A 16,750-nucleotide genomic window follows, 5' to 3' on the forward strand; every position below is an offset into this window, starting at 1 on the left:
CCTGGGTTATATGATAGCTGAAGGATAGGCTTTAATTGACATGATAGCAATCTTGAAGATGAGTGAGGTGAGGCCGTGGAGATGGTAAAGAAATGCTGAAAACAGAGCGGTCATGCCCTTTTGCTCAAGGCTGTAAATCTCTCCCTGTTTCTCTGTATGTGTCTATGCGCCTTTGGACTCTGTAGGTTTACAGACACTTGTGGGCATGCATGCCATAGTGATTTTGTACATTTAATGATTTCTTTGATCTGGGTGGACTGATTGTGCACATTCATCTGTAAAAACTTGAATTGGATGCACAAGTTTGAATTTATTTTTGATTTTCTTGAATCCCGACAGGCTCACGGTCTCATACAGCCTCATACATACAAACACTTCCACTAATATTTGGTTAAATGTCCCTCAGCTGCATCTTGATCAGACCATGACTGTATTTGAGGTTGAAGATCACTTAGTAGTTATTCAGAAAGTTATCTTTCCAGCGTATCTAAGCAGATGCTCATGAAACTGAGCCCGAGACATCCGTGTGAACTTTTCATTGGCCTCTATTGATTTTTCTCCAGTTCAGCTGGAAACAAAACAACAGAGCCAACCCTGAGAAACTCTCCACAGGCTACACTGGCATGCTTGAAGGACCACAGGCATGCAACTCTTATCTCAAGAGCTTGCTTATCAATAAGCTGGAACAAGATTATAATTTTAAGTAAGGCCTCAACTCTAAATGAACTTTACACAGCGAGTCTTGCTTTGTTTCCTTTCATTTAAAATAGACATTTATTTGATTTTCACAAATGATGCACGCTAATGTGCGCAGAGTTGAGATTTTAACATACTGTAAATAGAAGAGGGTGAGTAGACGTACGTGTGTGTGTGTGTGTGTGGGAGGGGGGGTTATCTTTACTGTAAGTTTGTTTCCATTGAGCCATCCATCCAGAAACTTCCAGTTAGTGCTGGTGTCCTTTGGTTTAACTGGGACAACCATCATGTGCTCGAAGAACACCTCTGCAGGTCAGTTTATTTTAATAGCTGCACTTTAATCTGATGTTCGGAGAATTGTTAACACGTGTCTTGAAACGTGCAAATGTGTCCATCTCATAAACTCAGGCATTATTCTTCCATTGTCTAATTTTCACAAGCCTGGATATTTTCTCTGAAAACCCTCAAGACCATTTTCAGGGAAAATCTCAGCAGCTCACCAATTTCTGAAATACTCAGATCACCTTATCAATCAATCAATCAATCAATCTTTATTTATAAAGCACTTTTCATACAGAAAAAATGTAGCACAAAGTGCTTTACATAGTTAAAAGCAGCCCACCCCACCCTCCAACTCACTCCCCACACTCTCAATACACATATATCCCCCCACCCCCACCCACACAAACATACACACACGCGCACACTTAAAGAGTAAAAATTGGGCTGAGCTCGCATGAGCCAAGTGAGGAAACATTATAACAGAGAGCCGTCTGCACCGGGAGCCGGTCACAGACCGCAGCCTCCGGGATGGGCACACAGCAGGAGGGAGGCCAAGGAGCCCCCCAACCAGGCTGAGAGGACCCCAGAGACCCAGCAGCCACGGTCAATAACAGCCCCGGTGCAGAGAGCGCCCTCCGAGGAAACACTGGAGATATGACGCAATACGATGTATACAGGGTAAAATGATAAAATAAATAAGAACAGGATACAATATAAATATAAATATAAATAGAGTAAGAAGATTAAAATATGAATAAGAATAAAATCAAGAAATATTAGGTAAATCCTAAATTAATAATAGAATGACAGGATAGAATAAATAAGCATAAAATAAATAAACGCTAAGTAAAAGCTAAATTAAAAAGGTGGGTCTTGAGCCTGTTCTTAAAAACATGTACGTTCTCTGCGGCCCTGAGCTCCTCCGGCAGGCTGTTCCACAGACGAGGACCATACCACTGAAACGCTGCCTCTCCGTGAGTATGTGTCCTGACTTTAGGGACAATCAAAAGGCCAGTACCAGAGGACCTCAGGGTCCGCGAGGGTTCATATGGTAAAAGCAGATCTGAGAGATAAGAAGGCCCAAGACCATTAAGACATTTAAAAACCAATAAAAGAACTTTAAAATCGATCCTGAAACACACGGGGAGCCAATGCAGCGATTCTAAAACCGGTGTAATGTGGGCCCGCCCTCTGGTCTTCGTCAGCACACGAGCTGCCGAGTTTTGCAAGAGTTGTAAAGTTGAAATATTCTTCTTAGGAAGACCAGAGAGCAGGGCATTACAGTAATCAATGCGACTGGTAATAAAAGCATGCATCAGCATCTCCGTGTTGGCCCGAGAGAGAATAGGGCGACTCTGGCTATATTTTTTAGATGATAAAATCCAATTTTGGTTACATGTTTAACATGTGGGATAAAACCAAGCTCAGAGTCAAAAATAACACCCAGGTTTTTCACTTGTAGCGAAGGACATAGTGAAAATGCCTCTAATTTAGACAAGAGTTTCTCTCTCTGAGCCTCAGGACCGACAATTAAAACTTCAGTTTTGTCCTGGTTAAGCTGTAAAAAGTTTTCTGCCATCCAAGATCTTATATCCAAGATACAGTTAAAGAGGGCATCCATTGGTCTGGTGTCATCAGGAGACACGGAGATGTACAGCTGCGTGTCATCAGCGTAACTGTGGAAGTTCACTCCATGCCTCCTGATGACACTGCCGAGAGGCAACATATACAAATTAAAAAGTACAGGGCCTAGAACTGACCCTTGAGGCACACCACATGTCATTTCATGGATCTTAGAGGAGCATGTATCCATACTCACCATAAAAGATCTGTCAGAGACCTTATCTGACACCAACAACCATGTCATGTGTCTTCCTCAGCCTAATGTTCAACTTGAACTTCAGCAGGTCATCTTGACCATATCAACATTTTCTTGGTGCCGTATGATTGGCATTAATGGGCAGCTGAAGAGGTGTACCTAAAAGAGTGGCCAGTGAGTGTATTTCTGTGTGGCTGGGAAGCTAACCCAACATTTCGTACTATTTTCTATAGCTAAGTCCCCAGACTGCACTCGATCAGCTAAATGATACCGGATATTTACTGCATCCAAGCAGCTTTTACGTAGCTCCACAGGAACAAGAACCAGATGTGTTTTCATGTATGGATTCAGTGATTTATACGATCAAAGTGAAAGCAGAAAGCAGACAGTAAGTCTGACCAGTAATTACAGAAACCATTAATAAGATCAACGCATATACACTGTGAGGGGCGACACAGTCGTGCGGGAATTTGACCTCATTAAGCTGCCAGAGGAGGAAAAGACAGAAAATAGACTGGAAGCACAAAATGTGCAGGAGGTGCTGGGATGGCGCTTGACTCACAAGCCTGTCTGAGAGAGCCGAGTTACTCGTTTGATGTTCTGTGAGACTGGCGCATGAGAGACGAAAACATTAGGAACTCTTTCAACGTGAACTGGCTTTGACTTATATAACACTAGATGGGCTTTTATTGTTGCTCTTAACAGCAAGATAATACTTCCACTCATGGCTCGGTGCAGCTTCCCTGCTGAGTAAATTGGTGTGTAGTGCTACAAAAATAGACTCACACCATGCTGCTCAATTTCTGCTGTCAATTAGTAATTTAAAAAGCACACAATCAGTCACTGTCTCTCATGCACAGAATGAGAGAGATGGAGCAGAAATGTATTACGGACCTACTGCAGTGGACGCTCATTCACTGAACTTCTAATGATTGATTAGTTTCACAGTTCTTGGTCCAAGTAGAAAGTTTACAGGAATAAAAGAATAAATGCTGATATTAGTTTATATGAGGTCGGGGTAGCAGCCCATATTTGCCATATAAAAAATATTCCTGTCTGTCTTTAATGCCTACTTGCATTTTTAGAGATGCTCACTTCACAACATTTCAGACCAGTCTACACAAAATGACTCCTGAGGGAATACGTTTAATGGTGATGACAGCATAAGAATCTGATGTGCCGAGATTAGACGTTACTTACCGTGAATGGTGACTCTGAGCGTGCAGACTTCTGCATGCTGTCACTTTGCAAACAGCTTATTTGTTATCGTGTAATTACGCCACACACAAAGAACAGCTGAAGCCTGATATCTACATCACTTCAACTAGACGTTGTCACAGTCAACAAGCCACACATGAGAGTTTTGTTGGATGCAGACACTGTGACAGATCCACAGAAACACCTACACTCTCACTGCTTTTGTCTGTGATGGATTACGCTGAGAGGAAGATCTGGAGGACACAATAGAACAATGTCTGCCACAAGAGGTGAGGTGTGCAGACGTGAATAACTTTAACCAGGGACACGCTGAGACTGTCTGAGCTGCTTCCTAAAGTCCTCGTTTTCAAAACAAGAATCGACACTTTGCGTTAAAATATTAGCCGGCTGCTTCCACTGAAAGCCAAACAAACATGATTTCTCATCTATTTTACTCTACATATATCAGTCGCTCTCCCCAGAAGAGAAACTCTCAGCCTCAGAATCTGAATTCACATTTTGTCACGAGTCAGAATTCTTATTTGAATAAATTAGTTGTATTTTTTTAAATAATTCATGAGGATGAAGTGGTTACAAAAACATGTGATTTAACCAAATAATAACTGATGCTGACTTCTATCCCAAAGGTCAAAGGTCAGTTTTACTATGACGTTGTAACACTTTTCTATGTTCCACATTTGATCAAAATGAGGAATCAGGTATTTTGTTGACATCCTGATAGAGTTGGTGATTCTGACCCAGGTGCTTTGGAGCTCAACCGTTGCCTTTGTCATCACCGTCCTTATCAAATCATTCAGATGCTTTATTGCAGTATTAATACCACAGAATCCCCAAAATACTATCCACCAGTATTCACTATGTCTCAGTGTTAGTTTTATTAGTCATCGAACATTTTCAGTCACAGCTTTTATCTGTCATATGTTAACAGTGACATGTGACCATGTAATGGCCTTATGAGTTCCAGTTACGCATGCGATGCAATATGTTGTTTCTCACCAAACCTAAGATTAAAAAAGTCATGTTTATCTGGGATGCAGCAGGTCTGGTCATGTACAAACACCGTTAAAGGAAAGACTTTGGTTCTGTGAACCTTTACCACACGGGTGTTTCCTTGCGGGTGTTTTGTGTAGAGATGGCACGATACCACTTTTTAATGTCCGATACCGATATCATAAATTTGGATATCTGCCGATACCGATATGAATCCGATATAGTGTTTTTTAATCAACAAAACTGTTTTTTAATATCTTGCTGCATTTTGTATAAGTTCATACTCAAGTTTAAAACAACAACTACACTAAAGCTATTCTGTTATACCTGTATGAAAAAAAAATATTTCATAGTTCAGCAATACTGATCAATCTAATAAACTTAAACCTACACCATCCTCCCTATTCTGGTATTTTAAAGAGTACTTAGCATAAATATTAAGCAACCTAACTAATAGAGTTCCAACTCCCAGCAACAATAAAAATAAATAAATAAAAAATAGGGAACCACCCCTCACGCTCCACCTCATGATGCTTAATCGACGTAATCAACCTTAATTTGATGCAGTGTGAAAAAAAAATGCACAGAAATCAATTATTTTTCAAGAAATATTAAATAGATTCAACATCTTTCTTCAACAAAATTGCAGACTGCACAGATGGTACCTTCCCAAAGGAAAAAGTACTATAGCTTACTAGGGTATATTAGACTTAATAGTCACTATGTACAGTAATTGACTTCTATTCATTTTACATCAAATTAAAACTTTGGGTGTCAGATAATTATTTATTAAAAGCTAGACATTTTAAATGAGAATAAGAAAGAAAAGTATGTCTTTGTGCCCCCTTTTCCCTGTTCATGCCCTATCGGCCCCCCTGGCTAAACTTTGCTAGATCCGCCCCTGCACAGTTACCAGCGTCAGCTGTAGAAAAAGATCCTGGTGTAGAAAGTAATATTAAATAAATTCTAACAACAGCTTATCAAGCTTAAACGTGCTGCTGTTGTTCAGCCGCTGGTTTCCTCTTTCTGGTGCAAAGTGGGCCAAAAACAAACCAGAGAGATGGACTCGCGACAGAAAAGCCGATCAGCTGATCATTAAGCAGTTTCATGATTGAAGTAGCAGCAAGAAGAGGCAGTCGCTCCATATATCGCTTGTTAAGCTTAACGTGGGAATGCTTTACAAACATTCAGAGATGGACTTACACACTTGCTTTACTTCTCTCGGGATAACTTTGTCGGAGATGAAATGCCGGGTTGCTAGCGAAGCTCCACATGCTATCCAGACCACCGACAGGTCCCGCATGCCACAGCCGCTCTATCACGTGATGCATACTGCTCCGAGTGCTAACGTTCTGAGGTGAGTTACGGGGTGTTGCAAGTTTTGTGAGGTGCTTTCGTGATATTTAATGGATCGGATTACATTTTTTATTTTTCTCCGATATCCGATCCAGTAATTTAGGTCAGTATCGGACCGATACCGATACGTAATATCGGATCGGTCCATCTCTAGTTTTGTGTAGATAGTATTAATATAGCATCACCCATTTAGCTGCCAAACAGCATTGTTCATTCCATGCATGTGTGGGGAGATGCCATGCGAGCGGGGTCTTTTGACCTCCTCTCTGGCACGCTGCAGCTCCTGTCATGTGGAGGAATATGAATCACACAAACGTGCCTTGCCTCATTATCTACACTTGTGTGAACATGCATGCTCAAGGGCATATGGATGCATCCATGCAGACAACTGCATGCAGGTACCACATGTGCATTTGGAGAAATATACACACATATTCTTAGCTTGTACCTGCACATGCACAAGAGTGAGATGATTTGCATATGGAGAGTGGCATGTGGGACTGCCCCAGGTGAGAAGTTAGTCCTGCTCTGCTGCGATGCTTTCCTGCCTTTAGCCCTCTCAGCTGGCGCACACTTGCACATACATGCATCCCAGCTGTACACCCAGCTCCTCTTTAAGCTCTGCTCTGTAACCCAACTCTGAACTTCTGCCAGGGAATTCATTAACTGTGTGTCTCACAGGTATTTATAGAAATGCAAGGCAATTCCTTGCTCGCTTGCTTCCAACAGACAGACTTGCACAGAAACTCATAGAGTAGGTGAACTCCACTGGAAGTAGCTCAGTGAACAATAGTAGAGGGGCGCTGCTGTAAATCCATCCATCAAGAAAGCCTAAACAAATCTCATACTCACAATTTCTGCAGCATATCTTTGCACAAAGTGTTTAATTGACACATTTTTCAGCTACAGTATCATTATCCTCCACACTTCATCCTTCACTCCGCATTTACAAATAACATCAAAGGCTCCTTTTTCACTACAGCCTTACACAGGAGAGCTTTGACAAATTAGTGTTTCATGTGGCAAAAGCTTCTTAAAATTAAAGGAAATTAGAGCAGCTTTAGTTCAGAGTTTCATTATTTTGGCGTCTCTACAAACAGCTTGCTTCTCACAGCTGTAAACTGCTGGGTAGCACTTGGTTGTAAGTACAGGGCTGCGACAGAGTGCTCAAATTGTCATTAGTGGTGATCATGAGAGGGATGTAATTGGTGTTTGTGGGTACATACTAATTGATGTGATAATTTGCAGACCTTGGTTTATGTGGAGTGTTCTCCTGCAATTATCTGACAAGATTACTGGTTCACAGAGGAAGAGCCATTGTATAAGGCTGAGCACTGATGGTGAAGTTGCTAGTCTAGGTTCAAATACAGAAGGCAGGAAGCTGGGAGTCAGCAAATCAAAAGATGAGTATCTCTTGCTCGGGGCACAAAAACAGATTCTCACATTAAAACAGCAGGGACGGTGAATTTGAGAGCGGGATTTCAAGTGTTCCCCATGGAGCAACAACCTTCGGATAGACCCGACTATTTGCAGTTTCCTGTGGCCCCTCTCTCTCTCTCGCCGTCTGTTTCTACTCACGAGACGTTAAAAAGTTACTTGTATCCCATAAATGGGAGATATTAGGCTGCGGGAAACAAATAAATGAATTTGAAACTGATTTTGTTAGAAACGGCGTTACGTCACTTTATTAAGCTGTGATAATGTTTCAAGCACAGAAGAACCAGTTTGGCCAGTCAAATCATGTCCGTGCGGCGCTAACGCTTACATGTCGCATCTTTCCTTTAATGTTGGCACTTTCAAGCTTGCCTGTCCATCCATTACCAAAGTGACTGAAAGATCTGAGCTCAAATTACACCGGTGGGATCACTTTTGTCATTTACATAAACAAAGTAAAGAGGCGAGTGGTTGGGATACAATTAGGACAATGCTCACTGCATGAAAGCATCATTTCTTTTGTTACCAAAACACACGGCTAATGAAGAACAGACCAAAATCTCGAAAGAAGCCCCAAAATGGCAGAAATAAACTCAGAGCAAAAACAGGATGCAGAGTTGGGGCCTTAGCTTGAGTTGAAGTGACAGGCTGGGCAACCAAAAGCAGCTAATCATGTGTTCACACGAGCTGAACTAAATCTGGACGAGAACTACGTTTCTGAAGACTGGCACATTTTGCACTACTAAAGATCTTAAATACACATTTCTACCTCTTGACTGCTTCATGTAGGTGAAACTATCAGTTTTAAAGTCTTCACTTTTGTCTCTGGTAAACTCTCAGAGCCATTTTTCAAAATTATTATTGACAATAAATTGCTGAAAGAAATGTCTTTTGAAAATGATATATGTTAATATATTTAGACCAGTGGCAGTAGATAAAGCGCTATACATGCATGCAGTAAAGCTATCTGGTGAATTTACAGAGGAGGGGCCAAACTAACTTATCAGCGGGAAGCCCCGTGGAGGTGATGCTCACATCTGGCACAGTGAACCTGCGTATTTGTTTACCAACAGCTCTCATCCATGACACCTCCTATATATCCCTGGAGGCCCAAACACATGCGCTCTCCGCACTCAGGCCCTCGTATGTCTGGTTTCTGGAGCAAATTAATTCCCAGTTGGAGAATGGCTGTTATGAATGGGTCGGGTGAAAGAGATGGATGGGCTACCCGTTCTTCTGCACAGCCCCTCCGCTTCCAGTGACAAAGATGCTGAGGCTTGTCCTACTTTTGTGGGAGGAAAAATGTGGCTCTGTACAGTAGCTCAGGGGACTCTCGGCGTGGGGTTGGGAGGGCTGCCGTGTTAACAGACTTGAGGCAGAAAGACACCCGGAGGAAATCAGCGAACAGAGATGATGGTGTAGAGCTGTGAAGCCGTGAAGCCGGGTTCCTTACGTCGATTGCATCCTCTCTCGGTTACAGGCTTCCCGTTTGAGAAAGCTTGCAAAGTTGTGCTAACATTTGGTGAGGGCGATTTTGTGTGTGTCACTAGCTAAGACAGTCAGCCTAATTGCTCTGCTACTCTGTGAGCTGCTGCACTGCTTTGGTGTAGAGAAGCTCCTGTCTGCAAAAAACTGTATAATAGCAACCGAGTCCAGCGGTTTTAAAAGAGTCCTCAAAACGCTGAGCAGTGCACATTTTGAGCCACGGTCTATAGAAATGTACTCTTAAGGTGTGAATGATATAAACATACTGCACATATACCACAGCTTCCTTATGTTAAAGCTGGGCACTAATGAATTGTGCCCTTATGAATGACTAAGATCCAGGAAGATATGAATCCTCCAAGTCATCCCAGTCAGAGAGCAGGTGGTTATTCAGGAAACTGTGATTCCAAAGGACAGACTGGAGCCTGGATTTAACAGGAAAGAGATGAATATTCAGTACAATGTGACATGACTGCATCATGACCCTTTTTCTCCTCCGTCCGCTCTCCTCAGCCCAACCTCTTGTCACATCATTCACACCCACATCTGGACTTAATGTCCTTTTTTCCTCCTTTTTTGATTATTCTGTTTCATGAATGGGCGGGTGTTCAAAGAAAGGACAGATGACAGTGAATAACAAAATTTGTCACGGTCCTGGGCCAGTGACCCAGTGTTTTTGCTTTTGTACTTTTCCTTTTGATTTTATTACAAAGTATGACTGTCTGTTTTGGTTCTGTCCTAGTATTTCAGCTTCCTAGTTTTGGTAGCACTTCCTGAGTTCTTGTTTTTAGGTTTTGTTATTTGGTCTCCCGGTCTCTGTCTCTTCCTTCTGTCTGTCCACGGTGTTATTTTATCTGCTTTCTGCGTCTGTTAAGTTCTGTGTCTCGTCTGGATCTCTCTGTCTGTCGTGTACTTCCTGTTTTACTTTGTAGGTCTGTGCCTTATGTCTGTGCGTTCAGCTTTGTGCTCTCCCTGTCTCGTCAGTGTAATCAGCGTCAGCCGTGTCTCCCAGCTGTTTCCTCTTAGCTCTGTTCACCTCTTGTATTTAGCGTCTTCCCCTGTTCGCTGTCGCGTCGTACCTTCATACCTCCCCTGTGTGTTCAGTTTGCCGACCTGCCTGCTTGCTAGTTTAGTTTTGTATTCGCAGTTCAGTTCTGTTCAGTTTGTGCACATCAATAAATCTGCTTAAGGTTCACCCTTTAGTTCCTGCGTTTGTGAGTCCTGCATTTTGGGTCCTCTCTCCCTGCCTGCCTGCACACAGCCATGACAAAATTCCCATTCTCCGTGGCAAGAAGAACAATCCCTTTTTTCCTCAATCTGCTTATAGGGCAACAGCTGCTGATGAATGCTTGAATCCCTCTTAGTCTCCGTCTAGTCCGCTTTACAAGCTCCACAAGCTGCTCAGGGTCTCTATTCAGCCTTAACTACCCAAACAGGGGAAGTAGAAAAGCCCAGTGACTGAAGGCTGGATGTCAGCTACGTAGGCTACCTTAGAAAGCAGCGGCAGAAGGCAAATCTTTCAGGTTGTTTATCTTGTGGTTAATTAGACATTTTTTTCCTCTCTGTATAAAGACATATTTGGCGCGAGTCAGCAATTCTCTGGTTTGGAAAATGTGTATTTTTTATATTTTTAATTCAATTTCAATTTCAATTTTATTTCTATAGCACATTTAAAAGTCACAGGTACAACAAAGTGCTTCACAGACGAGCCATACTTTAAATACCACAAATGTTAAACTAGTGTTCATGGCACAGAACAGCTGTGCATGACTTCACAGAATATGCAGCAGGACAATGCTTCAAAGCAGTACTTCTATCTAAATGTATGTAAATTAGTCCGTAAGGCCCGTAGCACCACTTAAATGAACCTTTTTACCCAATACATGCAAAGAAAAAAACATGGTGGTGATGGCACTGGCCTAACAGCAGCTGTGTCCCCAAGAAAGACAGTGCACCCCACTACGCTGCAAACACTGCTCAGGAACAGCTCGAGGACACCACTCAGCCTCCAATTTCTGCATATACCAATCCAATAAACCATTTGCACTAGCACAAGTGGATTCATGAAGTCCCTACCCAGCAACAAACAGGACCCAAAAATCTGCTGTCCCTGGAGGACCTGTCTCTAAGCCCTGAAAAATCAGAGATGTTCTGGGGACACGAGGAGTACATAGACAAGATACTGCAGTTGGTTTTGATGTTTTGATAAGTGGAAGTAAAAATAAGGGAAGTTTAAACGCAAGTTCAGACCCCAGTGCCTCCATCCATCTATCCGTTCATCTTCTGCCACTCCTATGAGTCCAGGTTGCAGGGGAAACATTTAAAGCAGACATGCCCGGACCTCCCTCTCCCCACCTACCTTCTCTAAGTCATCTGGGACACCCAGGCATTCCCATGCCAGACAAAAGATATAATCCCGAGCATGTCCTGAGTCTGCCTTGGGTTCTCCTTCCAGGCAGACATACCATCAACACCTTAGCTAGTAGAAATCCAGAAGCCAAAACATCTCATCTCAGTCCCTACGAACAACTCTACTCTGTGTCTCTCCTGAATGGCCAACTTCGCCACCTTATAAGACAGTAGTCTCATATATATTGAAAAGTTAGAATGCCCTGATACCATCAGACAGTGAGAGAGACCATGATTTTAACAACCACTGAGACTCTTAAGAAAAAATAAATGGTGAATAATAAATGTTCAGGGTTTGAGGGGCTGCTAATCTCCTGAACATCCATAATGTAACGGTTTGTAAGTGTTACAGTAGTTAGGACGTCTACAGGTTTCAAGCCCCGCTACATATTTTCAACAAGGAGAGCAGTACTGTCTGTGGAGCTTTTGTTCCAGCCGGATGCCACCTGATTTCACTCATTATCCTGGCTCCTGAAATAGTCAGGCCTATTAAATGGCTCTTAATCAAGACCATGGTTCATTAAATCAAGGAGACTTTAAAATAGTGGAAAAAGCTTCCGGGAGTCCTCTGCTGTCCCTCAAGCTGACCGCCACAGCTGTGGGAGAGGCGCTGATAAAAACCTTACAACAACAACATTAAGAGTTTAACATACATGAAGTACAGCCTGATTGATTGCACAGCTCCGACCGATGAAAGGGTGTTTCAGGATGTTACATGCATGCTTGCATACGTTCTCTTGCTGGGTTGTGATACCCTGACGCTCTTGTATGCTCCCTTGTTTTTTCTGAATCTGTTGATTCATTAATATTTTTAAGTTCTCCAAAAGGTTTTATCCACTAAGCATTGTTTAAATTTTCAGAGTAGTTATATTTGAATATTCTAATATTTGTGTTTAATAGGATATACAGGTCATCCGATTACCACAATTTATTTTTACTCAATTAAATTTTATTTAAAAAGCGCCAAATCACAACAACAGTCGCCTCAAGGTGCTTTATATTGTAAGGTAGACCCTACAATAAACCCAACAATCATATGACCCCCTATGAGCAAGGACTTTGGCGACAGTGGGAAGGAAAAACTCCCTTTTAACAGGAAGAAAGCTAGGGATGGGGTGAGAGAAGGAAGACGGGATAAAGACATGCTGTGGAAGAGAGACAGAGATTGATAACAAGTGTGATTCAGTGCAGAGGTCTGTGGTCTATGGTGACTGGAAAGGAAAAACTCAATGCATCATGGGAAACCCCAGCAGCTATTGCAGCATAACTAAGGGAGGATTCAGGGTCACCTGGTCCAGCCCTAACTATATGCTTTAGCAAAAATGAAAGTTTGAAGCCTAATCTTGAAAGTAGAGATAGTGTCTGTCTCCTGAATCCAAACTGGAAGCTGGTTCCACAGAAGAGGGGCCTGAAAACTGAAGGCTCTGCCTCCCATTCTACTTTTAAATACTCTAAATACTCTTTGCATTTGAATACATGAATATAGCTCTGAGAAAAGCTTTTGGCTGATTGCACTGAGAAGAACCCAAAAATACAAAGATATGCGCCATGCTGTGACAAATAAAAGACAAGGAAATGAAATGCAAACTAAGAAGCTTTCACCCAAGACAGCAAACTGTATGAGTAAATCTAGTACACGTCTAATACAATATTGATGTGAATGACTGTGATCTTAAGAGACTTGATCTACTTCTGATCAGCGAAAGCATCCATCTGAGATGCTCCCCGAGGGCCTTGAAAAATGGTAATCAAATTACGTAATCATGTTGCGCTTAACAGAGCAAACATCTAAAGGCCTTGGAGCGTCGCTTCCATTAAGCCAGTATGTTTTATACACACAGTACACGCACTAATTAGATATACTGTAAACACGAATACCAAAGCAGCTAAAGCCAATTCAGCGATTGCAGTGTACAAATTGAAATGTTCTCATGTAGTTTGATGAAGAATGGGTGTACTAAATCTTAAACTTTAATAAATGTACTACTGTATACAAGTGAAATATGCAGGGAAGTAACAGAAACAGTATGTTTTGTAGCTTTTTGATAAAGATGAGCAGCTGTTACACACCTTTGGTTTACCCTTCTCTTAAAGGTAAAACGTTTCTCGATGTCACGTTTTATACCATAACACGCAAACACACATTTGTAACTGCCTGGATGCTGGGTGTTATCATTACCCATGTGTTTAGGGTTCATTTAGGGGAAAAAGAATAACTGGAAAAAAATAGCAGACACAAGTCCAGCATTGTATTTCTGCCAGCAGCTCTCTGCAGACCACAATCCTCAACAGCCAACCAACACTTGGCATCAATCATGAGACCATGCACAGGCCAAAATATTTGATTCATCCAATAATGTTTCATTGTGTGAATATCCCCTGCACTTATGCAAAATGTGTTTATGGAAATACAGAAAGCCTTGGATTAAACTGCACACTGGCCCGCACATGCTCCGCTTATCCAGGTCGCAGGGAAAGGAGAAGGTTATCAAATAAGAAATGGTAAGATGGAAACTGGACATTCTTATCTCGCTCCCCAGCCAGCTGCCTCCTGAGCTGCAACATTCATAAGCTGACAAATCGTGCTGACTGACAATTGTGTAATAAAGGAGAACTTACAAGTGTAGCTACTTTGGGATAGGAAATCTGATAGCTCTGACTGACGGATTTCCTATCCCAGTAATGCATCACAAAGTGTGTGCAGTGTGAGCTTCACTTGAAATTCCGGCGACCCATTACGCCCAGTGATTTCCACCTCCAGCATAAATTTGGAGGTCACATTAGGCCTGTGAAATGCTTGATGCAAAAATGAAAATGCAAACATAACAGACGTGCACTTCATGTTTTACTGACTGTGTGTGATACAATTTAAACCGTTATGAAGAGCGAACAACTCTAAAAGTGTTCCACGTTGATTAATTTCTGCAAAAAAGCGCTGACAAATGTGCATATTAGCCTCTTCTCTTCGAGGAAAAACAGTCCTCCTTTATGCCCAAAGAAGCCATGCTATCAGTTCCAGTGTCTCTCCGACAAGAGTCTGATAGTGTTACCGATTTAGATAGCTCAGATTTCATATGCTCTCCCAGAAGCAAACACTTTACTTCAAGGAGAAAGGGATGGAAAAATAAATGTATCCCTTACACAAGCGGATGTCAAAGCAAAAATATTCCCATTACTCACTGCTGCTAAATAACTTCCGTATAATCTCTTAGAAAGCACAGTGTTTTGTTACAGCTGTGATCTAAACATGGCACAGAGTGTAATGACTTGCGTGCATGTGATGAAAAACACAGAAAGTGTCTGACAACTGAAACATGAATGTAACAGAGAAAACTTTGATTCAAAGCACGTGATTTTCTCCTTTTTAAAAAATCATCCAGTTTCTGAGGTTTTCCGCTGACCCTCCCATAACAAACACGTCCGTGGTCATCCAGGCAAGAACTGTTGGCATTTTCAATGAATACCGCTGCTTGAGTAATATATCATGAAATATTAAATGTTGGTCTTCAAAGCTCCCGAGTACTGACTCAGGACTGCTGGTCTTTTATTACATAATCAGCTGTCTGGAAACGAATGTATCTTTGTCAAGCAGCCGTGTAAATTTCACTCCATGTTTATAAAGCAAAGCAGAGGCTAACATTAACCGCAGAGGAGGGGGTTACTGTTTATGTGACAGCGTGTGATTGTACCGCACGCCACACATGCAGCTGTTGGAAGCTGCTCACTGTAACCCTCCGGTCTCTGCTGAAGTCAGAAAGCTGATCGTCGTCAGCTCGCCTCGTTTTAACGTCTCAGATGAGTTTCAGGCTCTTATTAAGAGCTGACTGAAAATTGACGTCAAATTGCGTGACGTCACGCGAGTGATTTGTTGCGATGTCACGGGCTGCCTGGTTAAACAGACGAGGTTTGCCTCCTGTTTACCTTTGGCACGCACCTGCACTTGCAGTTGGCGCGCCACAGTGCCCTTCACTCCCTCCGTCTCCCCGGTGATTACCGCAGCTAATGAAGGCTGTAGCAGACTCGAGTGCTGGACTAAATTCACGTATTAACAGCCTCTTTGAGCAAATTTCCCCCCCAAAACTTGAAGGGCCCGCATCAGCAGACGTCTCTCAGGTAAATACGGCGTCAACATCGAAACAGCAGTGCCTCGAGATTACTAAACCCACAAGGAATGAAAAAACAAAACAAAACAGAAAAGCTCTTAACATGAACTACAAATGCATCCAAATCTTGTTCATTTGTTCCATCACAACTGCAACATTTCGTTTTCCATCTTAATTGAGACGTGCACATCCTGCCTCCTTACCTGTAAATGCCCCTGGTACATATTGAGCACACAGTCGGTCGCGGCTCTCTCCGTCACTGGATCTTCCTTTTACACTTCTTCCCGGCTTGTATGGGGCGCACAGTGTCAAACTCCAAGTGTGGACATCAGAAGCCGAAGGAGAGTTTTTGGACTGGAGGTCCAAAAAGGAGCAGACAGAGCGGAGCTGTCCTCTCCTCGGGTGCTGAAGCTGACACTTTGCGCTCATCCAGGATACCTCAGCGCGCTGACACACACGGAGAGCGACGCCGGACGGCACTTTCTTTTCTTTCCTGGTTTTTTAATACTTGCAGATTCCTGAAATAGTCCTTACATGAAAAACACAAACAAACAAAAATAAAATTCTCTCGAGATTCAAGTCTTCATTCTGAGCGCGCTGGCGTTTTCCTTTCGGTCTTGCTTTAAATGTTTTGACGCTCCTGCTGGGCTCTCTCTTCTTATAGCGCGCTCCTCTCTCCTGCTTCCCGACTACTCCCTCTAACCCAGCCCTCTGGTGCCTCCCCCAGTGATGACGTGCACAGCTCTCGCTCGCTCGCTCTCAAGATCGTGTTCAGGAAATTTCAAAAGTTCACAGGCGTAGAAGAAGAATTTATAGCAGAAGGATTTTGTCATGAGCAAATTGATTTTAAAAACGTTTTATAAGCTTTTATAAGCCTCCCGCTGAGAAAGCAGCTGAATGACACGGTTAAAACACGCAGAGGAAACAGCGTCTACAGAGCGTGACATCTGCGTGCGAT

At 42.5% G+C, this 16,750-nt stretch overlaps 1 protein-coding gene across 1 annotated transcript in view; it reads right to left on the reverse strand.

The window, feature by feature from the left end:
* Positions 1–16,432, reverse strand: part of pex5la (peroxisomal biogenesis factor 5-like a) — a 120,764-nt gene extending 104,332 nt beyond the window's left edge. The window contains exon 1 of the mRNA XM_085449876.1: positions 15,996–16,432. Within this exon, the coding sequence (XP_085306002.1) occupies positions 15,996–16,016 (21 nt within the window). The 5' untranslated portion in view covers positions 16,017–16,432. The remainder of the gene's footprint in view (positions 1–15,995) is intronic.
* Between the last annotated feature and the right edge of the window lie 318 nt (positions 16,433–16,750).

This window comes from Copadichromis virginalis, linkage group LG23, assembly GCF_057382275.1.
Source record: "Copadichromis virginalis isolate Kocher_CV1m ecotype Utaka linkage group LG23, C_Virginalis_male_GT1.1, whole genome shotgun sequence".
Classification (NCBI taxonomy): domain Eukaryota; kingdom Metazoa; phylum Chordata; class Actinopteri; order Cichliformes; family Cichlidae; genus Copadichromis; species Copadichromis virginalis.